The sequence below is a fragment of the Sceloporus undulatus genome, chromosome 6 (assembly GCF_019175285.1).
Source record: "Sceloporus undulatus isolate JIND9_A2432 ecotype Alabama chromosome 6, SceUnd_v1.1, whole genome shotgun sequence".
NCBI lineage: Eukaryota > Metazoa > Chordata > Lepidosauria > Squamata > Phrynosomatidae > Sceloporus > Sceloporus undulatus.
The window spans coordinates 36,310,221-36,335,838 of NC_056527.1; the positions used below are offsets into that span (position 1 = coordinate 36,310,221).

Sequence of the window (25,618 nt, forward strand, 5' to 3'; positions counted from 1 at the left end):
TACCAAAATGGCTGTTTTTGTCAATTCCGTGACAAGGCACCCATACTCTTTGTACTTCATGAGAGAACATTAAGTACCCCTGAAGCCTAAGATGTCAGGTACAAATATTAGCCCCAGCTCAAGCTTTGTGTGTGCAGAGAGAGCTTCTTCTACTAAGTGTGTTGCCCTGAGATGTAGGTTATGTCACACTCAGCTTTCTTACTAACTTAAGCCTCCTTTTTCCAATTTCCACACCTCTGTTTCAGCTAGCTCTGTATTGTGTGCCTGGTTGAATTACTATTGTGTGTTTATTTGCACTCTTGCAGATTTCCACATAAAACCCTCCTTATATTGACCAAACTTGGAGTGCTCCCACAGTTAGTACTGGTATACATAGCTGAAAATGATCCTAAGGTTACCCAGCTATTCACAAGGCTCCTTCAGCTAAGCAATCCCCCCAACATTTAAAGAGATGCTGACACAGTTGGTCAGGATTCCAAGTCCCCCTACTTTTGGGGGGTAACAGAAGTCATCATGGAAATTGCCTGTTGCATTCTTTCCCGAGTCCTTAAGCCAAGCGTTCATCCTCCCTTTCATTAATGGCCCTTACTTTTATATCCTCTAGAGAGCAATGCTACTCAGTGACCTGGACCAGCATTGGTCCCTGGCAAGTTCTTTGATCCCATCCCCAGCAAAAGGCAGGATATAAAACAAAAATATATAAAAAATAAGTTTGCAGGAAAAGAAATAATTATAATCAAAGGGAACAAATACGGTGCCACCCATAGCAAACTGGGGGGGGAAATTGTTGGTCACTGCTCTGGATCTGACCAATAGCATAATCACCACTATAGGTTTTCTATTCAAAGATATAGCTGTGTTAGTCAGGAAAATCAGTATATGAAGAGATCTTGTAGTACCTTTGAGGGTAACTGAAAGAAAGAAGTTGACAGCATGAGTTTTCATAGACTTTATATGCATTTGAGGAATGCATATGAAGTAGACTGAAGTCTATGAAAGCTCATGCTGCTAATTTCTTTTAGTTAGTCTAAAAGGTGCTACATGTTCTGTTTATATATAGATTTTCTATGTGAGACAGCCCTGAGTTCTAGATCCATGATGGGTTATTTATGCAAATAATTCATTTTTGCACTTTTTTATTCCATCTGATGTTGAGGTTTTAAATGACACTATGTTCAAAACAACTGCTCACCCCATGGTGAGATAAGCTCAGGGGTGGAGGGGAGTTCTATAAATTTCCTGCATAGGCAGGACCTAAACTTGGGAGCAGCTGATTTGTTTGCTGAAATTGATTGCATTATAGTTTCAATAGGTGCACATTGGTTGGTACCTGTGACACTACCAACACTTTCCTTCCTGCATGTGAAGAAGGGAATGCCAGATGTCATACTTAGAGGAGAGGAACAAGTCTACAGTACTCTAAATGTAACTATGGCCAGAAATGCATGGGCCAAATAAAGAGGATTCTGGCTGCTCTTTGAGGGCATGGGATTTAGATGATGATTGCCCCCAAAGCATTTGGAAGCCACACTGAGGCTGTGCTTATGGGGCAAGAGCCAGATCTTTAAGGAGTGAATTAAATCTATTCCTGCTGGTGGCCTTTGGGACCATGGCAGTGGCCTACTTTGGGAACAGGACATGCAGTCACCTTGGTACTGGCCTGAATGCAGCCAGAGTGGCCTCTGGTGCTCTTTTGGGACCGTATGTTCTGGGCCTAGGTCTGGATACAAGGACATCCAGCATAGTTTAGTGGTTTGAGCACTGGACTGTAGCTCTCAACATCAGAAACCCAGTGGGTGATCTTGGGTAACATACTCTCAGCTCTAGAACCCCCTATGATAAGTTTGCTGTAGGGTTGCCATATGTCTAAAATGACTCAAGGGCACATAACAAGTGTATATGATTAAGAGCTTCTAATATTAAAGTCATAAATACCTGGCACACCAAATGGGAGCAGGACTAAATCTTAACTTATGCACTGATTCAGTGTTTGGTCTTCTGGTGTACTACCAGCTGCAAAATCCAATTGTAAAGAATGAAGAATTTGTTATGAGTGTTCAGATTACTCTTACATGTCTTCATCCACAGCTGACCAAACGTATTAGCTATTTTCCCACTTGGCAGACCACCATGGGCTATGACCAAGTAATCTCTATTTATCATGCTTTACATCTTTGTATTTTAAAAATACTGCCACCATTGAGCCCTACCTGAAATTTCACCCACTATCATTTTCTTTAGTGACTTATATACCATAAAGATGATATATCATTGGAAAATGGTAGTCTTATTTGCTATGCTGTTTTGGAGAGGGCAATGGAAGTTATTTTTTGCTTTCTTATAGCAAATGTTTTAGTTATTGTCAATGAAGAAATGAACAAAGTCATTAGAAATCCAAACAACCACCTTTCAGAAATCAGCTGCCAGATTTATTTATCTACCTGGAAAAATGTGGAATTTGAACAGAACGTAAAATAAACTCTTTAAAAAGATACAGTTTCAAAAGGGTTAAACAATTCCATATAACAACTTGTCATACAACCTTTTTTGTTTGTTTGTTTTTGCCCTGGGAATTCATTCAATGGTGGGGGAATTGCCTCCTTTTTGTTATGTTTTTTTTACAGTGAATTACTACCTTATTCAGCATATATAATTTATTAAAAAATATTCTTTAGACAGTTGAATCAGTTTCTTTTTAAAATCATCAATTGCATTCACCAGATATACTTGTCTTAACAAGACACACTGTCCTGTCAAGACACACAGTGCCAGTACTGATGAACCAAAAGCAATTGCAGAACTTCATTAAAGGGAGGTGGGTGGATTTGTACATTCAGGGCTCTAATTCAATGAAAAAAGCAGCATATAGTTTCCTAATCTGGATTTCTCTAATGATTCCCTTCTAGGCGCATGCACCAGAAATTTGCACAATAAAATAAAATGTTCATGGAATATTTTTCAGATTAACCTGCCCACCAAAGAATGCCTAGGTGCTAAAAAAAAAAAACATTCCAGGTGCAGATCCAAAGGATGCAGGATGCTAATAAGGACCACTGGGTCCTTTCATCACTCTATGGATGTGTAGAACATCGAGATCAAGCCAGGCGCTTGTCCAGTTTGCTATAAAGCAAGGTGGGTAAATGGTTTATAGCAGAAGAGGTAAGGCTGAGAAAGCAAGCAAAATCTGACATATTGAAATCTGACATTGGTATTTTTGTAAATTCTGGTTAAAAATAAACTGAAGTTCTTCCCCACTGCTACCAACAGGCAAGGTTCCAAGGAAGAGCAAGTTTCCCAAGAAACAGGTTAAAGCCACCTGTTTACATCAATGGGTACTTTTATTTCATTCATTTTTATGCCAATGGTAGTATTCGTGCTATTGATTAGAGGTGGGCATAATTAAAGGGCATTCCATTGAGTCTGTTTTTTGGAAGGGTAGCATGCCCTAAACTTATATACATGCACCTGTTAAGTCATCGTATGCTTCTTGGTGTATTCTAGATGCATAACCAGTGTGCTTTTTCTACAGCTGTGTGGTTTATAGTGGCTCACACTCATTAGTCTGAAATGAATTGCATAATAAATAATTTATAGCTTTACTGGTTTCCTGATCGACAGTGAGTGCAAAGTAAATCACCACCTCAAGGCATCTTTGATATCATGTCATTTACAATGAAAGATTATTTCTGTGGCTAATGTTTATGGACTCCTATTCCTGCCTTTCTTCTAGAGTTGATAACAATTGCCAAAGTGTGTGTGTGTGTGTGTGTGTGTGTGTGTGTGTGTGTGTGTGTGTAGCCTATTTTTAAGATTCACTGTTTAAAATACTCACTGGACAGCTCAAGCCTCATTTCTATCCTTTTCAAACTAGGAAACACAATGTTTCAAGAAAAGGTGATCATAAATATTTAAATCTTCTTTTTTTCTTTTAATTTTATAAGTAGAATAAGGTGTGTGTCTTGTTTTCGACATTAGCCTCCTCAAATTTAAAAAATTAAAAAAAAAACACATTTTTTAAAAAGAAAATAAAAAAGAACCTTGAAATGGTCTTCCAAACATCTGATCACATGTACATTTAGTGTCCAAAACAAAGTTGATTGATAAGCATCAGTGCCAGCACTACAACATTATACAGCAAATTCATCATATGCTCTTGACGGTTTGTAGAGTCTGCGCTTTACTAAAAGTTATAAAAAGTTCCGCAGAGCTCCTCTTAGCAAACTCAGGCTTACTGTTCATTTCTCAATGCGCATAAAAGCTGCTTATAGCACAGCTGTGACATAAGCTTTTTTTCCTAAGCAATAAATGGTTCAAGTCATCTATTTTGTCCTGATATGCTACCTGTAGTTACAGCATTGCTTATAAATGGGCATAGTAAAGTCAGCAAAGATAATATTACAGAAATAAGACAGCAGCAGAAGCATTAGCATTATCTAGTATGTATATATGTTTGTCAACATAACACAGCAGTAAAAGGTTTAAATGCATATTAATGGGTACCATGTCTAAAAATTACTAAAGTACCTATGTTGTGTATTGGATATTTTGCTCAAGGAGTGTGCGCTGTGGTCTAAACAGCATAATGAGATATGAGAACTAGTACAGTTAATTCCTATTGATTAAATAACTTATTTATGCACCAAAGCAAATGGAAGGACGCAATAGATCTTCTCCTCTGTGATCACAATCCTGTATTTAATGTTGAAATGATATTCAAGATGTTTCAGCACATGTAGTTATTATACTCAGGTGGGTATTGAAAGGTCTAAAAAGATCAAATGTGCTGTACTTGCATAGCAAGATGGCACCAGATACAAGAAGCAAAGCTGCCGCCCTGCAATTTGCAGTTTCAAGCCAGGAACTGTGCTCTTCAATCCAGAGTGAATACTTTCCTTAATGACCCATTAACAAACACAAAGCAGCATGATGGGTTATGCATATGGTTTTTTTAAGGGCAAAATACAAAAACCTGGCTTTTAGAATAAATTCAGAAAGGTACAGTGAAATGCTGGCTCCTAAACCTGCAATCATTGGCTCATAGTTCAGTAACAGAGAGAACACTTTACATACACAGGGTTCTAGGTTGTTCCCTCGCCACGTACTTGATTTTTAAAGCTCAAGTTCTTTCTGTTCCTTATATGGGAGTGGGGAGTTTTGTAAAACAAAAAGTCAAAGTAAACTAAAATGAAATCCTCTCCTATTTGCATAAGTCAAATTTAATAGGGACAATTATTACCAGATTAAGAATACAACATTGTCTGTGCCTGTCATATTGATGTTAAAGCTGAGGAGCTTCCCAGAAAAAAAAGAGATGTCAGTGCCATTTCCACACCAACATGGTTGAATACACAGGTAATCAAACTCAAGACTGATAAAAATTAAACACACAAAGCCCTAGATGGAGTCAATTTTGGCTTCACTCAAATTCAAAGTTTTTTTATAAGACCAATGTCTATCTTTCTAATGAACTCCTTTTCACAGTACTTATGAAAACAAAAACCTGTAATTGAGAATCTTATTCTGCACATGTTTACTAAAAAAAATTCTCCACAGAAAACAATATTTTCTGTGCAGGAAATAATATTTCTGCATAGAAATATTTTCTGTGCAGAAAATGTTATTTTGTGCAAATTTTGCTTAGGATAAGTCCCCAACTACAGAAACTTCTGTACACGAAGAAATGAATGCTGTTTCTTATGGAGAACTGTAATTTTGTATGTTAATATTGTGCAGAATGAGTCCCAAATTGTAAATAGTTTTCAAAAATGTCATTTTTAGGAGAGCAGGAAAACATTTGCTAAAATTATCTATTGCTTCCTTGAAGAATAATACTAGTGAAGAACTGCACCCCTAATTTCCTGCATTTAAACCCTCAAAGAGTCACTCCATCCATTGTAGACATCACTGCACTAGATGAATCAATTCAGTTACATTATCTCCCTGTGTGTTTTTCAAAGTGAAGAAAATAAGGCAAGGCAACAGGAGAGGAAAAGTGCCCATGGAAGAAAATTCCCCAAATAATGTACAAATGGTTATTGACTACACTTAGAATTAACTGTACTATGCCCCAAAACATGTAGAATAGTCTTTAAGCTTTGTATGAAACACAACAAAACAAAACAAAAACAGACATGATACAGCTTTCTATTTTAAATCTGTATGTTCCATTCCCAACCTTAAAAGAGGAAAAGAAAAAAGAAAAGCAGACCCATCCTTTTTCTTCTTGTTCCAAAGAATAAATCATTAGATCCCAATCCTCCCCTTTCAAATAAAGTGCACTGTCCATGGCAGACCAGAGGAGTAATGCAACAGGAGAAGCCCCTTTATAGTACTATTTTATTCTTTTTGTAAAAAAAAAAATCTTTTTTCATTATTATTTTTTACAAAACCAACTGAAGGGGATTCAGCTTTCCTCCTGGTCTCTTGAAAGAGGAGAAGCTTTGGAGGGCAGGGGGGAATGGGCCAGAGGAAAAGGGATTCTTTAGTGTCACTGCGGTTAATACACATAGCCTTCATTGTAAGGGTGGGTGTTACAGCAGCTTCCTTCTTGCATGTAGACCATGCTCTCGTCAAAGTGGGACAGAGGCACAGTGTCCTCCTCGTTGATATGACGTTCCATGTCAGTCTTCAGCAAAGGGCGCTGGTTGTCCGGAAAGGCCATGGAGAAGAGGGCTTCAGGATCACAAACAAACTTGTAGACGTATCTCTCTCCAGCAACCTTACGAACAACATTAGAGAAGCACACAGGAGAAGTGAAAAGATGAATTATGTAAAATTATGATTCACCAGACTGAAATATACAAAAGGTGCCCTCTCTTCACAGAACTGGCCACTTGAAAAAAGGGCATGCTGGAGAAGCAACAAACAGCTCTGTGAGAGTATTTGTCTGACAAAGGAATATGACTAAAGATCCACTAATTCTGTTGTTTAAAAAGTTGCCATTATCTTGTGTGGTCGGTCATTTTATAACTGCACTTGGGGTTGACCTGAAAAACACATACAACAATTCTATGCTTGGAATCCCATGAAGCTGCCTTATACAGAGGCAGATCACTGGTTTGTCATGCTGAGTACTGCTTACACTGGGTGGTAGCAGCACTCTGGTGTTTCAAGAGAAGAGTTTTCCCCCAGCCCAAACAGAAATACTAGGGACTGAACCAAGGACTCCCTTCATGCAAAGCATATGTCCTACCAAACAGTAGTTTCATAGAGAATTGGGATGTCTTCTACTAGTGTGGTGCCTCCATCACAGTTAATCCATCCCTTTGCCCACCCTTCAGTCTCTCTATGCCACAGAAAAGAATTTGTTTATTTGTTTATTCTTGGAAGGGAACAGGCTGAGAAAAGCAAGGGTACTCCAGTTACTTGCTCAAATACTTGCCACAGTGCAGTAATAATAATAACAACAACAACCCTTCATAGATAGATTGTCAGCCTGGCCATGCTTCATAGAATGCTCACATATGTGCAGCAAATATATAAGGTACATTCAAAGTTTGAAAAATTACTTTTTGGATTCAATTTTACAGAATCCTCCAATAACTCTGGGAGCTGTTAACCAAAAAGTTAAAAACAAAAACCTTCCCCAAGCTCTGGGTGCATTTCCAAGTTAAAAATTCCCCCAAACAAGTAAAAGCCCTGTCCTTTTTTATTCTTAAGGCACTCATTCCCCACAATTATTAACAAGAAACATCTTCAAATTTACAAGGCACTTACTTTCACTGTCACCTGATCCACTGTTGATAATAAAGGGGTAGAAATATTTGGTAAAGTTGTGGAATGTAATGGGGCTAGGATGATGTTCTCTGTGTTGATTACTTAAAGCACATTTTTAGTCAGAATTACCTTTAGGATGAGTAGTACCACAAATGTTTTAATAAAAATAAGTGTGCCAAATGAAGGCATACTCTTCTATCATATATAAAAAACAATGTGTTGTGGTGGCTACAGTGCAGATGTAGGATGGGGGTGATTCAAGTTCATTGTGTGAGGTTCAAGCAGTCACTCTAACCTCTTAACCTAGTGTATTTTGTGGCTTTTCATAAAGAAAAAGATCTAGGTGAATAGAGAACCCAGAGCTCCTAGGAGGAAGGGTAGGACAAAGGAAATTGCATATACTAAATAAATGGTGTTTGGGCTAATCTGTTGGGCTATATTCAAAGGAGTTGGACCATAAATTCCAATCCAAGTATTTGATTTTATAATTTCCCCAAATGTGAAGTCTACATGTGAATAAAAGAAAATTAACTTTTTTGTACACCATCTGCCAGAATACTCTAGTACCAGGAAGATTCAGGATAGAACCAAATTATTTTCCTCCATATTCTGATCTGAATCCACAGATTTAGAACTAATAGAGGAGAAAGGAAATAGAGATAACATTTTAAACATTTGCAATATCTCTGTATATTTGGCAACAAACCATTTGGAATAATGACATTTATAACTGCTTGCCATTATAAACCAGTTTATAGATTAACATACAGCATTCCAATGAAATTTGATGCCACATTAACAGCTCACCTTTTGCATGATTCCCTTCTCATAATAATAGCGAAGTGAACGGCTAAGTTTATCATAGTTCATGGCTGGCCTGTTTTTCTGAATCCCCCAGCGACGTGCCACCTGCCACAGAAAGAGATTAGCACTGATTTGTTAAAACTCATTTGACAAGCAGTTCTTATTGTCACCTATATTTTTTAAGGAAAGGCAGATCTGGGGTCAAAAACATAAACAAAAGGTTTTCTAATCCAGTCATCTCACATTCGAGCATTGGATTTATTCCATGACACATAAGCAGTTGGCAATAAAATGTTTCTGTGTGGAGTGCTTTTGCTCAGGTTTCCAGCCAGCCAGGATACTCCATTTCATCCCCTCATTAACAGTCAATATCCCAAGCCCAGTAAGCACACTCAGTCTTCCCTGAGCTATTTTGCAATTTTCTCCTTTATGGTTTCCCCCCTTATTTTTTTCCCCAGTACCTTACTCTCTCTTGTGAGTAGATGGTACTGTTCTGAATCAGAACTCGCAAGCCTATTACAAGAATAGCCTAACCAATCTCTGCAGTTCAGATCTGCAATAGCCCCAATCCTCTTCAATGCTTCTTCCCTTGCACTTGATGTTGCTAGATAAATATATTGCTTGGGCTTTGACTGTTTAGTAATTTATTTAGAGTATTTATACCAGAACACTGCTGAGACAGCCATCCCAGATTCCAGCACAAATAGGAAACAAAGTGTATGCACATCACACAGTTATAGCAAGTTTGATATCACTTTAAGTGCCATGGCTCTATCCTGAAGGATCTTGACATTTAAAATTTTCTGCTTGAACACTTTACTGCCTTCCCCAGAACTGCAATATTAGAACTCTAAATTCTAAATTTTAAGCATCTCATTCAGCTACAAATTCTAGGATTTGGTATCAACAGTGTATATATTGTATATACCCAGTCATAAGTCTAGAAATTTTAGTCAAAAAGTTAACCCCAAAAAGTCTCAGTCAACAGGTTAATGTATGTATTGCACTTTAATTCCTGTATTAAAAAGGAGCCATCCCTGGTGAAAGGCCAGAGTGTAATCTGTCCTGGAAGCATTGACCCCTCTCTACTCTCATCCATCCAGCCTTTAGTATGAGCACCAACAGTTATGCCTGCTGAAATTTTGCACATTCTCTGGCATTGTTTTCCCTTGCTTCATTCTTTACATCATTTGCTATATGCCCCTAGGTTTCATGGGTCATACCAACATCCATAATTTTGACCCTAAACCCTTCCCTCGACCTGTACATGACATCGGCTTATAGCCAAGTATATACAATCTGCCCTTTCTTTACGCGTGTAAAGTGAATTCCACCTATGCTCAAGCCCCATTTAAATGAATGGGGCTCATGCACACAGTGGCATGCGTGCGCCATGAGCATGCACCCCATTATTCCTTACGGGATGCACCACCCCTTCTCCCAGCGCAGCTTTCAGCATATGCTGAAAGCTGCGTAAAGCACACCTGTGTATGACATGGGTGCACTGTGCAATAGATACATTCTTTGTTTCCTAGAATTCTAGTATCCAGATTGCTGCAAACATGTTTACAACAGTGTCCTGGATACAAAGGTCTCTGAGAGATACATGTTCATAGTACAGTTGTATTTCATATTGATAACAATGCTATGGTAGCATTCTTGGCCTTAACAGAGACTGAACTGTTAAGTTTCCATGCTACAAGCCTCCAATACTGCGATCAGATAAATATATTTTTGAGAGAAATAGAAAGGTGGTTTGACAAGTGGACTCAAAAGTATATGGATGCTGCATGGACACGTATTTGTTGCTTCAACATATTTATGCTGTTACTTTTGTCACCACATATGTGATCAAGTCTGACTATGTAGACATTTCAAGAGCCATAAAGCTGATTTATTTTCCAGATGTGTGGACCATTTTATATGGGCCTGTTCTAAATTGGAATGGGGATGCAGGTGAGGGAGTCTCACAAATAGGATGGAAATAGCTCTGTAGGTGGTCATGAGAAAATATGGCTAACATCATGAGAAATATATGGCCAATACCAGCAAAGAGGTAAGTCAGGGAAACTGAATGAGGAAATATAGATAGAGGTCAGAGTTTAGGGCTTATGGTAGAATTAGAATGCTGTGCATGGCAGAAGTTAAGTCCTGAGTAAGCTGGGTAGCTGCCAAGTACAAATATTCATAAGAGTATTTATGATTCCCCCCTCCCAATATGGCAACCTGAAAGGAAAATGACACCACTGATCAAATAGATTGCAGGCTCAATTCATTTGGCCTTTACAAGACTTTGTACAGGACTGGGCATGTCTGTTCACAAACGCCAGGCTGGCTAAGGCTGAGGGGATCAACATCTGAAGGGCAACATGTTCCCCAGCACTGGAAGAAATGCTCTGTCCATGTTAAAGATTAAAATACAGGAAGAAAAAATAGTCTTTAATTAAAACAATTAAATACTACTCTTTCACCATGCACAGCAGATATTTAGGTGCTTACTGCTCACCTCTTCTGGTTCAATCAATTTGAATTCCATGCCTCGTCCAGTCCAAGCAATGAAGTGAGAGTTTGACGGATCATCCAGAAGGGCAACCAAGAACTGCCATAGCTGAAGAGAGCCCCTCCGCTGGTATGTGGGGCCTTCTCGGTACATTCCTGGCTCCTGCTTGATATCTCCTATAAAAGACAAAACACTGCTTACTGAAACTCAGTTCATTTGACCAATCACCAGCGTAAGTTAACATCAATAGGGAAGAATAGAGGAAGTCCATTATTCTAGCCTATAAATTGGTATTCATTGCCTATCCTTCCTTTTGGAGCAAGGTTAGCACAGGTTATATGGTTACCTGGAAAAAATCACTATCAATTTAGCAAAATGCAGTTATTATGAAGATGGTTCAGTTCAGTTTTTTTCTTGCTACCGTCTCATTTGTTTGTCCTGATCTATGCAAAACTAACTTGCAAAGGACATGCAAGACCTAGTCTTGAAAAAGCATGACCCGTTTTTATAACAGCTTGTGTATCTGAAGGACTCCATTTGTATACAATTCTTTGTACAAACCCTCATTTGGAAATACAGTGCATGTTTTCTATATCTGCAAAACGCCATTGACTAAAATGCCTTAAGCATGCAAATTCTTCTAAGAGAAATTTGACAAGAGTATTTGACTAGGATTTAAAGAGCATGAGCTTTATGTACGGGTATGCAAATCCTGCGGATAGATGAGTTCCTCTTTGGCGTATTGGACTTGCATATGAGAAAGGTTCATATTTAGCATGGTTTAGCTGTGCATTAGCAATTCTTCTGAAAGCACTATATCAATTGCAAAGGAGGAAAAAAGCCTCACAAAACCATCCCGCACAGCCAATCTAAAAATGTATAAGTTGTCCCCCCCAATCCAAAAAAACTCAAATGCTTAACACAAGACAGTTTTTAAGATAATCTCTCTGAACAGCACACAGAATTGTCAGATGAAAAGCTCAGAAGTGAGATTACAATTTTTTCCTGCTAATGATGACTGCAATGCTTGATCTTTGAGCAAAAATGCATCATATCCCACTTTGACGCAAAGCAGAGGATCTTTCTAGAAAACACCCCAAAGTCCTATGTTACAGTACATAACATTAAATTAAATCTGCATTGCATTAAATCTGTTCTCAGAGCAATCTTTACCTCTAATTCTGGTGGGAAAAGGCTACTTAAAAACACACCTACCTGTCAACAATCATTTTAAGGCAAACAGAAAATATTGCTATTTAGATACAGGTCTTAACATTTACAGTAGCCCTCCCCAAACTTGTGCCCTCCAGATGTGCTGGATAACAGCACTTTCCCAACACATACTGCCAACACATCTGGAGGGCACCAAGCTGGGAACACACTGTTTTCAATTTTCTTCTTTAATTTAGATTCTTACATGTAAGTAACCTGTAAATGGTAAGACAAACATGGATGAAAACCAGATTGTTAAGTGAAGAGGTGTTTGATATTGCTATGCTCTTCCTTTCCTCTGTCAAATTTCCTTGGGCAGTGTGCAAATGATGTGACAAAAGGCTGAATGATATGTGTAAGGACTCCATAAAGTGTTATGCCTTATTGAAATATATGCATATGTAAGACAAACATATATGATCATACCCAAACACAATTTAGGAATGAGGTAGGGGTAAAAAGAGCCAGCCTGGTATGGCGGTTTGAGTATTGGACTATGACTCTGGAATCCCTGCTCAGCTTCTTGGAGAAGTTACATTCTCTCAGCCTCAGAGGAAGAAAAAAGCCAAACCCCTCTGAACAAATCTTGCCAAGAATGTTAAGGAAAAAGCAACATGGGATATACAGTAAATGAAATAAAACATGTATGTGAGAGTCAGGGTGACTCAGCAGAAGCCAATTGGGAACCACACAGGTGTAAATGGTAATGGAATTAACAAGTCCTGAATGCCAAGGACAAGAGATGCAAAGTGGATAATTGGACACACCTGACAATTGTTAAGTGGTCAAGGCTGAGATGATGAAATCATTAATTGTAGGATGAATCAAGAGAACCAATGAGAATGATGTACACGCCTACTGGGTGGAAACAGACAACAGTGGGTGGTACCATGCATTGACTATAATAATGACTATACATCCCAATGTGTTTTGTGGGTTGTAGAGTGGGTAGTAGTAGTGGATAGTGAGGAGTAGAGTATTGTTGTATTGGATAGTTTTGGAGCTGTATGTAGTAGAATAAAGTAGATCTTTTATACAGTGGTACCTCGGGTTACGAAATTAATTCGTTCCGCGGCTAATTTCGTAACCCGAAAAACCTTCGTAACCTGAATTGCCATAGGCGCTAATGGAAAAAAAGCCGCGGCTCTGCCGCGGCTCCATTGAAAATAGCGCCGAGGTTTTTTCGTAACCCGAAAAAACCTTCGTAAGCCGAAACAATAAATCCCTATGGGATTTTTTCGTATCCCGAAAAATTCGTAAGCTGGGTAATTCGTATCCCGGGGTACCACTGTATAAGACTACTGAGTTGTCTGGTGTCTTGGGTGAAGCTACAAGAACCAGCTGGATCCTGAAGAAGGGTGAAGACTTCTGTGGAAGCAAGAGTGAGAAGGCTTGGAGAGTTTGTCGGGGTCTTCAGCCTATTCTCTGTAACTCTGCTAAGCTATAACCAATGGCCAAAACTGGTCAGCGCGGTGCACAACCAGGTGGTGAGTTCGAGCCACAGGTGAAGAGCTACAACTCCCATCATCCCATGATAGGTTTGCTTTAGTGTCACCATAAGTCAGAAATGATTTGAAGACACACAACAACAACAAGGGTGGGAAACAATATTTTCAAAGACTGACTACAGCAAAATCACCCATTTTTATATTATTACCTTTTCATGACCTAAATGTACAAAGTATAAAGAGCATTGCCTCAATAGCTGAGTAAAACTAAACCTGGCTTCTCCAGTCTTGTGCCCTGGAGCTAGACTTTGTCATTGATTGCCATTAAGTTGATTTTGACTTATGGTGATTTTAATTATTTATAATTATTTATTTAATGACGAGAGAATAGCGACCCTATGCATGAGAAATGTCCAAGTCACACTATCATCAACAGCACTGCTCAAGTCTTGCTCACTCAGGGCCTTGATTGCATCTATCTCTCTAATGCTACTCTACAAATCCCATTATCCCCATTGGCCATCTGACTGGGTTATAGTTCAATATATAGGCAGGACACCAGTTCAGGGAAGCCTGAATGTACAAAACTATGAAACAAAAGTGTACATTCACAAAGTCATTTAAAGATACACGAAGAGCCTTGACATGGTGGCACAGTGGTTCAATGCCTGTACTGCAGCCACTCACTGACAAACCACAAGGTTGTGAGTTCAATACCAGCCAGGGACTAAGGGTCCACTCAGCCTGGCATCCTTCCATAGGTTGCTAAAATGAGTAATCATCTTGTTGGGGGCAATTAGCTTACCCTTTGTAAACCGCTTAGGAAATTGGTAAGCAGTACAGAAATGTACTTGCTATTGCTATTCTTTGCATGATTCTCAACAAGCACTAGGGTAGAACCATCTGAAAGTAGCCAGTATTTCACCATGTACATTCTCCTCATTCCTGAACAGCATAACATGGGGAAGCACAATAAGAAGCACCCACTGAGACCCACTATTGCCTTCTTTGACTTAGCTCAGATTCAACAGCCTGTAATAGTGGAGAAGCTCTCAGTATGAACCTTGTTACTTTACCTATTTCTGTGAGAAATATAGTTTCTAGCCTTGATTTCATTTTTTTTTTTAGGTTTAATCTGTGTGGGATTTTACCTTGAAAAGCAAAGTGCAAATCATGCCACTGACAGTGGTTCAGTTCTCTGTTATGCACTTTCAGCTTTTCTGTTGTAAAGCTGGAAAGATAAGTTGAAAGGCCTCTATTTTACTACCTAATGCTGTATAAATTATTTTTGGTTACACACTTCTGTGGAGATTGCACCAAATCAGCAACTAAATGAATTAACTTGTCTGTTTTGCAAACCAACTCCTCCAAAAGCCAGAGAGTAGTGCAATTACTGTGACATGGAATACCAGTCTAAATTGTGCAAGCTACAAAAGCAATATTAGCCTCGTTAGCAATTCTCCCCACAGAATACATGCTAAAATTTATATCCAGTAATAAGAAGAATATGGTTCATTTCATAAGACATTTGATACCAGTTAGCCATCCACAAAAACATTTTTGGAAAATAACAGATATTATACATTTTACTCTTTCTGCAACAGCTTCATTAGACAAACTAATACAATGTTCAGCAAAGCACGGCTTTCTGTAAAATACACAGAAACCCTTGAATAGCTCTGTTGCACTTGTGTTCCATAATTCATCTCTCCATGGATTAAAAAAAAAGACAAGAGTTTGCATTAGTCATCAGTAAATTCAGAGTAGCTGCTTTCTGTTCTGCTTCGTTAATTACAGGATCAGCTTTCAATAAATCTCTAGTAACAAGCTGTATGTGATCATCGAGTGCAAAGGAAATCCACCTATGACTCCTCAGAACAGCTAGAACTACAGCACTTTATGTTGTCTCTAGGTACAAAATTTCTAGCTTGCAAAAATAGAACAGCATTCTATTGAAAAGCAGGCTTTGGTTTCTGGAGGCAAAGGTCAACCTTTGGTTGGGCACACAGTAAATGGTCTATTAAACCCTCTTGAATTGGAATGCTGCTGACCCTTTTTTTTAACTGAATAAAAAAAGAAAAGACCCTTATCCTTTTCCCCTTTCTGTTCTTCATGCTGGGGAAAAAGACTGCCTACCCCCCACATGCCTGAAACACATATATGTGTAACATACCGTCAAACTTCTCTGGAACAACACAGGTGTCATCATAAAACTGTCTTGGTCCCTTTTCGTACATGCAACCTGTAGTTTTAGGAAGGTAAAATCTCATTTAACAAATGGATTTAGGGGGGAAAGAAGTACAATAACTTAAGGCAAACAGCATGTTAAGATTACATGTTAACATGTATAGTGTTAAGACAGACAAGCAAGGCAAACATATATGTCAAATTGGTCATATTGTTCCAGACTAGTGTGCTAGTTAGTAACAAAAGTTAATTTGTGGAGAAGTAAATGCCAACCTGCATTATGAAAAACCACCATCGCTGCCTATATATAACATAGTAATTTTTCTAGGCAAAATAGAAAACCCCCAAACAATTATCATGGATGGTTTTTTGCCATAAAAATTACCAGAGGAAGTTCAAGCAGAAACCAGAATGAGAAAGAAAGAAAGAAAGAAAGAAAGAAAGAGGAAGAAATGACAGTATTCTTATTCACACAATACTAATCCATGATTTCATACCATATGGGTAAGTTCCTGAGAACCCAAGTGCATGGATTCTCCCATCTCTTTTTGATTTCTGTTTCATTTCCTCTCCCTGTCCTCTGAGTTGGTGTTATATAGAGAACAGGAATCATGGTTTAAAACAAATGCTAGTCAGTTGTTAAACAGGAAAATTAGAAACCTTGGTTTGTTTAGCTAGCATGTTCAGCAAACCAGAGTTTGTTTTCAACTATGATACCTGGTGTAACAATAAGCCTGGAATGAAAAAAAAAAGTTCAACTAAATATAGCATGAATGAGGGGGGCAAAGTGTGGAAACTGTGAACATTATTCAGGTTCAAAAAGGCAGTTCTATTCATCTGTCTTACAAAAAGATACTAAGACTTAGGCATTTCTCTGAGCTCACACTCTCCTATTCTGCTGAAGAGAAATGTGTGATTAAACAATTTTGATTTTAAACTTTAGTGAGAACAGCAGCCAGCTTCTTTATATTATGGTAATTGTGAAAATTCTGCTTTTAGACAGGGAGAATGTAAAACCATACACCTACACCTGAATACTTAACTTCTGTTCTGTTTGGGTGAGCCAGGAAGCCTTCTTGCCTCATGTAAATGGAATGGCAGCTAGGCACTTCTGGAAAAAGAAGACAATGCATATTAGGAGAGTGCCTGGAATTGCACAGGGCTATCAAATTAAGAAGGCTGTAGACAGAATAATAACAGATAAAGGAGACAGGGAGAGAGAACCTATCAACACATAGTTAGCATTTCAGAGCAACATTCATAATATGGGGAATACCACATTTACTCAAGACAATTCAATGAATAAAAGTTTTGGGAATATGCTATTTGCTTCTGTCATCTTGGAATGACAGTGAGTACCCCTTAATGTACCAAACTCAACCCAATCTAGATTCTTGAACCCTGGTGGGTCTTGTTGTCCAGAAAGCATTCATAACTAGATTCCTCTCCCCATGATCAATTTACTATTTATCTTGCTATTTCATACAGTTTTATACAGAGCTTCCTAACTGATTCCAGGAGACAAGCTCCTTTGAATTATTCTTTCTATACCACCTTCCTACTAAGGTGGTTCAGATCAATAAAACCATAAAACCATGATAAAACCACGTAAAAACATTAAAACCACAATAAAATGCAGAGTAATATAAAGGTCTGTACCTAACGTACACGGAACCTTAAATTTCTGAAAGCATTTTCCCCCTCCAAAATACAGTAACTATATTTTAGTCATGTCTTTTAACTTTTGTATATTTTAATGTAATTTTATACTGTTTTTAGATGATTTTGACTGTTTTAAATTCTATTGCAATGTTGTTTTTTAAAATGTTTTTATCTGTGAGCCATCTTGGGTCCCTTCTGGGAGAAAGGCAACATATGACTGAAATAAATAAATAAAATAATAAATGAATAAACATATTCATTTCGCAAAGCTACATACTCTTGCTTCATACATTAATTTTTATTAAAATATTTTCCCAATACACTTCTGAAATTCAAGGTGCTTGTGATGGCAGCTAAAGCCCTAACTGGCTTGGGGCCTTAATATGTGAAGGATTGCCTATCCCTATATACAGCTGTACCAGGACTAAGAGTTGTTGGAAGGGCCCTCCTCTGCCCCCCCCCCCCCCCTTGGAGAGCAATACATGATTGAAGGATGTGTAGGAGATGGCTTTCTCACATGTGACACCCTGGTTGTGGAACGCCCCACTGCCCAGGAGACTCAATAAGCACTTATGCTGGCTTCACTTTGGTACTAAGTGAAAAACATGGTTGTTTATTAAAATCTGTTTGTGTGTGTGCTTTCAAGTCACCTGTTGGCTTATGGTGAATCCATGGACTTCATAGGGTTTTCTTTGGCAATGAATGCTCAGAGATGGTTTCTACCAGTTCCTTGCTCTGAAATATAGTCTACAGCGCCTGGCATACATTGGAGCTTTTCTCACTGAAGTACTAACCAGGGCTGACCCTGCTTAATTTCCAAGATCACATGCCTTTAAGGGCTTAGCTGATTTATTCTAGTTGTTCATGCACATAGTTTTAAAACCTTTAACTTTTACATTCTTCTATCTTGTCAAACTGTTTAATCTGCTTTAGTCTGTTTGATTTTTTTTATTGTTTTAAGTTGTTTTAACTGCTAAAATTGATTTTATCTGCATGCTGTCCTTACATCTCATGATATAGATATGACTTAAATAAATTAGCCATCCATGTACAAGGAATTATGCCTGTTCTGCTAAACTACAATTCTGTCCACTTGAGAATAAGTGTCACTGGAAAATAGTACATAAAGCCTGCATAACATTTCAGGTCAGTTTCCTTATTTCTCACCAACTCTCAAACTGCAAATACGAGTTTTAATGTGTAAAAAGCAGACACTACAAGCAGCACAAACCTATGAAGGTCAACACCAAAGTAAATCTGAACTTAAAGAGGCTTGCTCAAGGTAAGCATGCACAGAGTTGCTTTCCCTGACATAGCTAAAATGTTGTTCAGTATAAGACTACAATTGATTCTTCAATTAACCTCTGAAGAATCACAAATCAAAACAAAAAGAAAAGAAAAGAAACAGCAGGAAGATAGGAGCAAACGTAATATGCCCAGTGTTGTGTGCAAGCCTTTTCCAAAATGCAATCCCAAATTTCACTGTTCACTGACAAGTGATGAGTATCAAGGGCTTGGATGGAGAAGAAAATGAGATTTTACACTGAATTCACTAAGCAAGTGCAGTTGCTGATAAACAATGAGAGTTCATCTGTCCATGGTCTTATTCCAAACACCTTTATTACTCATTTTCACTATGAAGTGTGCTGGCAATATTTCAATATTTGTTGATTGTTTTTAGGAGGTTGTTCAAACAAACAAGCAAAACAAGCAGAAGTCATAAAACCTGGGGGAAGATTAGAAGAAATGCCTTGTATAGATCTGCCACCACACTTTGACACAGCCCTGTGTCAAATCTTTATCCATTTCCCTTTAACACCTGTATAGTAACATCATAGTGTGTTGCATTACTTCTGTTCAACTCCAAATTAAAAGCAAGGAAACAGTATGGAGGCATCTATCCAAACATGAACAGGAGATTGAGGAACACTTGTTATACATAATCTCTGGAGTTCTGTTCAGACATTATTTACCCAGTATCAATGGATGTGTTGGAAGAAGAGATGTTTTTGTTCATATTGAGAGCTTCTGCACCAGCAAGAACCCCAATTTCCAGCATTCTTGCTCATATAAATAGGAATTTCTTTTCAAGCTTGTTGCTTTCCATTTTGTGTGTTGAATGAAACCAGGTAAGTAACCTCTGTTCTCAAATCAATTAAGGGGAATGTGGCTGGGGGGGAGGCTGCACAAAATCAGCTACATAAGAAAATAAGTGGCTACGTTAATAGAGAAGAAAGCGTACACACACACACACACACACACACACACACACACACATATATATATATATATATATAGATGAATGAGGTTGAAAGGGCAGGAGATAAAAGGTCATATGATAGCCCCATTTAAATATTTGAAAGGATGTCATAATGAAGGTGGAGGAAGCTTGTTTTCTGCTGCTCTAGAAACCAGGACATGGAGCAATGGATTCCAACTAGAGGAAAAGAGATTCCACCTCAACATTAGGAAGAACTTTCTGACAATAAGATCTGTTTGACAGTGAAATATGCTGCCTCAGAGTGTGATGGCATCTCCTTTGGAGTTCAAAGTGAGGATGGGTGTATTCCTTCTTTGGAGGTTTTTAAACCAGAGGCTGGATGGCCATTTGTAGAAAATGCTATGATTTTCTTTCTTGCATGGCAGGAGTGGACTGGATGGCCCTTGTGATCTCTTCCAATTCTATGATTCTATGAGTATGCAATACTTTCCCCAGCATTATAGTTTAGGATAGATCCTGATTTCATAACCCAGCAGATAGTCCCAAGTTTTCCCAGCATGGGGATAGTACGGTTCAAGGCCTGTATTGTGACATGCGAGAGAAGAGGGAACACATGGACACAATGTTCATTCTGTGATAGTTACGTTGCACATCTGCATAAGCAGGCTGCACAAATGAGCTGACTGACAACAAGAAATTCCAGAAAACAGTAGGTGCTTCTGAAATGAGGTATATAATAACCCAGTTCACTCAAAGGCAAAGAACAAGCTAGGCTTTTGCTGAAATTCCAAGTCACTCAAAAATACACGATTAAAACACACTTTTACAGATATCATGGCTAGACATGCTATGGTTTTAAACACAGTAAGTGAATCAGAAGGATCCAAAACTTGCCCAAAAGCCATATATTAATCATAGTTGCCTTAGAATATAGAAGTATGAATATGTGCCTATTTCAGATACACTTGAAACTGTCTCCTGGTTATCTTTATAGAACATCTTTTATTTCAGGGATGTCCACTCATATTCTAGACTGCAACTCCCATCAGAGCCAGCTAACATGGCCAGTGTTGATGAATACACTTGAAACTATGAGAGATACACCTGAATATGACTTATGCTGAGAGTTATACAGAATTAGAACCTTTTGCTTGGGTGTCTCTTTAGAACAGCTTTTACTGTAGATGTAAAAGCCCATATTATGGACTGCAAGTCCCATCAGCCCCAGCTAACATTGCTAAAGTTAAGGAAACATGAATGCTGACATTCAAAACATTTGGACAGCACCAGATTGGGGAAGGTGGCTTTAGACGTTCTAATGCTGATAGCAATTTATGTAGCAACAGTCTCTTTTTTAAAGTAGCCATCTGCTGAAGTTAACTATAGTATAACCATATGATTAAGCAACCAACCGAGAACTGGGTAAGGAGGGGGGATATGCCTGAGTAGACTTTGTTTCTTGTAAAGTACCTAAAGTCTTATAATTCTAAAGTGTATTGCTTAATTTATGACTATCAGAATGGGTCAAACTCTAATCAAATTGTAGAAACATTTCCAAAGTGATTATTCAATCAAATGACTAACATGGTTAATTAGGAGCCATAAACATTGCTCTGAAGTTCATCAAAGTAATGACTTGCTCTGAAAAAAATTACTGCCAATTAAATTGCCTGCTGCTTTCATTTCTACCTTATCTAATAAAAAGGCCAACCAATGAAATTTAACATTGCAGTTTTAAATTGTGCTAAATGCTTGACTAAGACCCAGACGCAGTTTAACTAGCTAACTGGGGTTACATTTTAGAGCAGCAGATGAAGATCAGGTACTCTGTGTGTGCTGCTATGTGTATTTTTATATATCTAAAGGCCAGTGTGAGGGAAGAAAGCTGTGAGGGAGATACCATATGTATGACAATGCTGAGATGGAACAAAACAGCTGGGCCAAAACAGTCATATCAGTTTTAATCTTTTTAATTATTGTTTATGTATATTTTATCCAGCATAATTAAAGAGCTCACAGTATAAATGTTGCAATGTTTTGTCATGCACCAGATCTGTTACTGTACACAGTTAAAAAAGACTCTAACTCTATAGGTATGTACACAGTTAATATGAAGAAGGTTCCCAATTTAGTTTTTCAAATGTTTACAATGGGTTGGAAAAGACTCTCCTCTGAATTTCTAGAAAGGGGCCTATATACTGTAAAGACAGCAGGTCCCACTTGATTTTGGAAGCTAAGCATGGTCATCCCTTGTTAGCATTTGCAGGAGACTGCTAACGAATATCAGTGCTGTAGGCTATATTTCAGAGGAAGGAACTGGTAAAACCATCTATGAAATTAATGGAGTTGCCGTAAGTTGACAGGAGACTCAAAGGCATATGTGTGTGTGCCCACAGGCACACACAGACAGAGCGAGCTTGTCAGTGTAGACCAAGAGGGAAAAGCCATACACCTTGCAGCCATATCTGGCCCTCTGAGGTTCAACAGAAGGCCACATCACCCTCCCCATGGTAGAATCACCTGGCAGATGGAAAAGCCTCTCTTAAAGCTTAGCAAGTAGGAGTAAGAACTCTAAGATAAAATATGTAGGATTTCGTTTTTCCCCACCCCTCTCCATTTCACCTCACCAACCACTTGGATGAGAACTTCTGAAACTGAATCTAGCCCTTGGACTGAAAGAAGTTCTCCGCTCTTTGAAGACAGTACCAAGGTGGATGGACCAATGATCTGATTCAGAATAAGCAAGCTTCTTAAATGACATGGAAAGGGAGGGTTAGTCAGATTAAAAAGATACATAATTCACAGTCTCACAAATTCAGACTGCAAAAAAAGGTTGTTCCTTCTATACATAAGCTTTATTTGCAAACAAGATGATCTTTCTTCATTATTAATTTTTTAAGCCCAAGCAGTTCTAAAGAACTTAATTTATTGAACGAGCAGACGTTTTGTGGGTCTACTCTTTCAATTCCTGGTGCTGGAGGCTGCTTCGATGTAAAGACTTCTCAGGGGACAATGGGATGGGAGTGGCAATTGAAAAACAATACCATTGGCAAAGGGAGGATGAGCTGAAACAGACAACTCCTTGTAGCTGTTCTTTCATGACCTAGAAACTAGGTAGAACTAGAAAGAATATTTAGATATATTTAAAAATAGTTGTAAAGCATGTCTCCCAAGTGTCTGGAAACCCTGATAAGGGGAATCCAAGACCTAAGAGAAGTTTTGCTGTAAGGGGAACCTTTCCTGTGCAAAACACAAGCATTGTCTATGCACAAAAACGGGGGGGGGGGGGGGCGCAGGAAACAATTTCTTTGCATGAATGTTAGGAAACATGTTTTAGCTGCCAAAAAGATGTTATTGTTGTTTAGTACAGAACAAGTCCCAAACTATGAATGTTCTTCAGAAATTATGCTGTCTACAACAGCTCTTTTGAAACAAGAAGCAAAATGGTAACATTATTCATTTCTGCCTGCAAGAATTAAATTTATGATGAATTACATCCCTATGTAATAGTTTAGCCCTAGCCTGAGACAATTTGTAACCGAGGGGCTATACAGATGGGCAGCTGGATGCCGGCCCTTCCCCCCCAGATCTGTGCCACAGCAGCCTCACGCAGCGGCGCTGATCTGCTCCCTCTAGGGAGCAAAAGGTGTGTCATAAGCACCACAGCGTGGCATCATTACGGCCCTTTTGTGTTCTTAATAATTTCTTGTTATTTTCACTGTTTTTTCTTTTCTTTTTTCTCTTTCGCTCTCTGTTTGTTATCACTTATATGTATTGTATTCATTGTTAAATGTTATTCCATGTTTTGTTGATGTATTCTTTTAAAGCTTTTATGAATTTTTTAAAAAAAATCATTACGACCCTTCCATCCAGCACCATTTGGGCGCTGCACCTGGCGTGCATTATCATGGTGCGCGAAGTATGGATGGGGGTATGCCATAATGGCAGCTGGGTGGCACAGTAAGGGCTTGGAGCGTGGGGACACTCAGCCCTCACTGCGACTTCAGGCCGACGCTTTTTGCCAGACTGTTGAGTCCCAGAGACATTGTGCAGTAAAAATTAAAATGGGAAATTTGCTGCTTTCGGGGAAAAGGGCTTGATAACTTTGAAAGTCATTTAATCAATGTTTTCCAATCCCACAAAATTAAAAGGGAAAAATTCCTTCCTCCAATGACTGCTTTACAAATTTGAGGAGTCAATATTCTTCTGCAGCTATTGTTGGAAGTGGATTTGGACTTATAGACAGTTTGTGCAAAAAGATATGTTTTCCTCTTTCAGTCACTTTCTTTTTCTCCCTCTGAGCAGAGTGGAAGAGGGCCTAGTCTTTTTTTCATTCCATGGGAGACAGAGCATTTTTTTTCCCTTTCATGACAATAGTGGGCAGGGTAGAAGGAAGCAGTCATAACAGAGAATCATACAATCATAGAGTTGGAAGGGTCCATAAGGCTCATCTAGTCAACCCCCGGCCATGTGGGAATAAAACCATTCTTAGTTCAAAAGAACTCCAAAGAATAATCCACTACCCTCTGAAACAGTCTATTTCACTAGTTCTTTGTGGATTTTTCAAGATATATGGAAAAAATACTTTCCCTTTAGGTAGTTGTTTGCCTTCACTCCTCTAGGTTTTTCTGGGTCTGGCAGGCAGCCTTTCTGATGTCTGAGCTGGAGTAACCATTAGCCCGTACAGCCCAGTCTAGGTGCTTCAATTCATCTTCCAGGAAGTGGGGTTCACAGATCCTTTTTGCCTGGTCTACCAGTATTTTTAATGTGCTTCTTTTTTGTACTGGGTGATGGTTGGAGTTTTTGTGTAGGTACCTGTCACTGTGTGTATGTTTTCTGTTTACTGTGTGGCCCAAATATTGGTTCGGTTTGTGGATGACCTGAACATCCAAGATGGCAATGTTCCTTCCTCCCCCCCCCCCCCAATGTGAATTGGATGTTTGGGTGGATGTTGTTCAGATGGTTCAGAAACAGATCTTCTCCGTGGCTCCAAATGGTGACAGTATCATCCACATACTGAAACCACGTTGTTAGCTTTTTTTGGTGCTGTTTTCAGGGCTTGCTTTTCAAAATGTTCCATGTAAAAGTTTGCTACCACAAACTACTTCCAGTGGGACAATGGATTCTATAAACAGAGAGATGGAATAGCCAAGGGAACTCCTCTGAGCCCTGTGATAGCAAACTTTTAATGGAATAGTCATAGTGCAAAAAAGTACTTTTTCCTAGCCCTGATATTAATAAAAATGATTTTAGGGCAGACAGAATTAGAGAGCAGAGATGAGAAGAATATTAGAGATATATTTTTTAAAAATGTTGAAAAACGTGTTTCTTTAGTGTAGAGAAATACTTAAGAGAAGAATCCTGGACTGATGAGAAACACTGCAGTTTGGGGCATTCTATATAAAATTTATACATGGTTACTTTCCACAGAAAACAGTAAAATGCACATATGCAAAACATCTGCATGCAAATTTTATGTAGAATAAGTACAGTACTATGAATAGTGTGCATTTTTCAAAGATTGCTCTGTTCAAAGATTTTCTTACACTGAAAACAAAATTGTTAAATTGCTCATTGTTAACTTAGGCCTGGTACAGACTGGTGCCTTGCGGCAGCCTGAGACTGATTTTAGGGCTCGGGAGAGCAGAGCGTCTGCATGCTCCCGAGCCCTACCGCACTGTCCGGGTGCCAGCATGGCTCGCCCCCATCCAGATGGGGGCCGCTATGATAATGTACACGTGGCACAGCATCCAAACAGCATCATGCTGCGCCGATGTCATCAGTGTGCACGAGCGTGCCAATGGTGCCCCTGCACACCCTTTTCAGGGCTCCTGGAGGCCATGCCATTTGGTTGCTGGGCCCTCCGTT

General features: G+C 38.8%; 1 protein-coding gene across 4 annotated transcripts in view; it reads right to left on the bottom strand.

Annotated features, from left to right (window-relative positions):
- Positions 1–1,029: 1,029 nt before the first annotated feature.
- The window catches only part of ETV1 (ETS variant transcription factor 1), a 95,206-nt gene continuing 70,617 nt past the window's right edge, over positions 1,030–25,618 (bottom strand). For 2 of the 4 annotated variants that reach the window (XM_042476255.1, XM_042476258.1), the window contains 5 exons: positions 16,910–16,978; positions 15,854–15,922; positions 11,027–11,196; positions 8,524–8,625; positions 1,030–6,718 (listed from right to left, as the gene is read on the bottom strand). In XM_042476255.1, the coding sequence (XP_042332189.1) occupies positions 6,497–6,718; positions 8,524–8,625; positions 11,027–11,196; positions 15,854–15,922; positions 16,910–16,978 (632 nt within the window). In that variant the 3' untranslated portion in view covers positions 1,030–6,496. The remainder of the gene's footprint in view (positions 6,719–8,523; positions 8,626–11,026; positions 11,197–15,853; positions 15,923–16,909; positions 16,979–25,618) is intronic. The other 2 variants (XM_042476254.1, XM_042476257.1) reach the window with 1 other exon arrangement.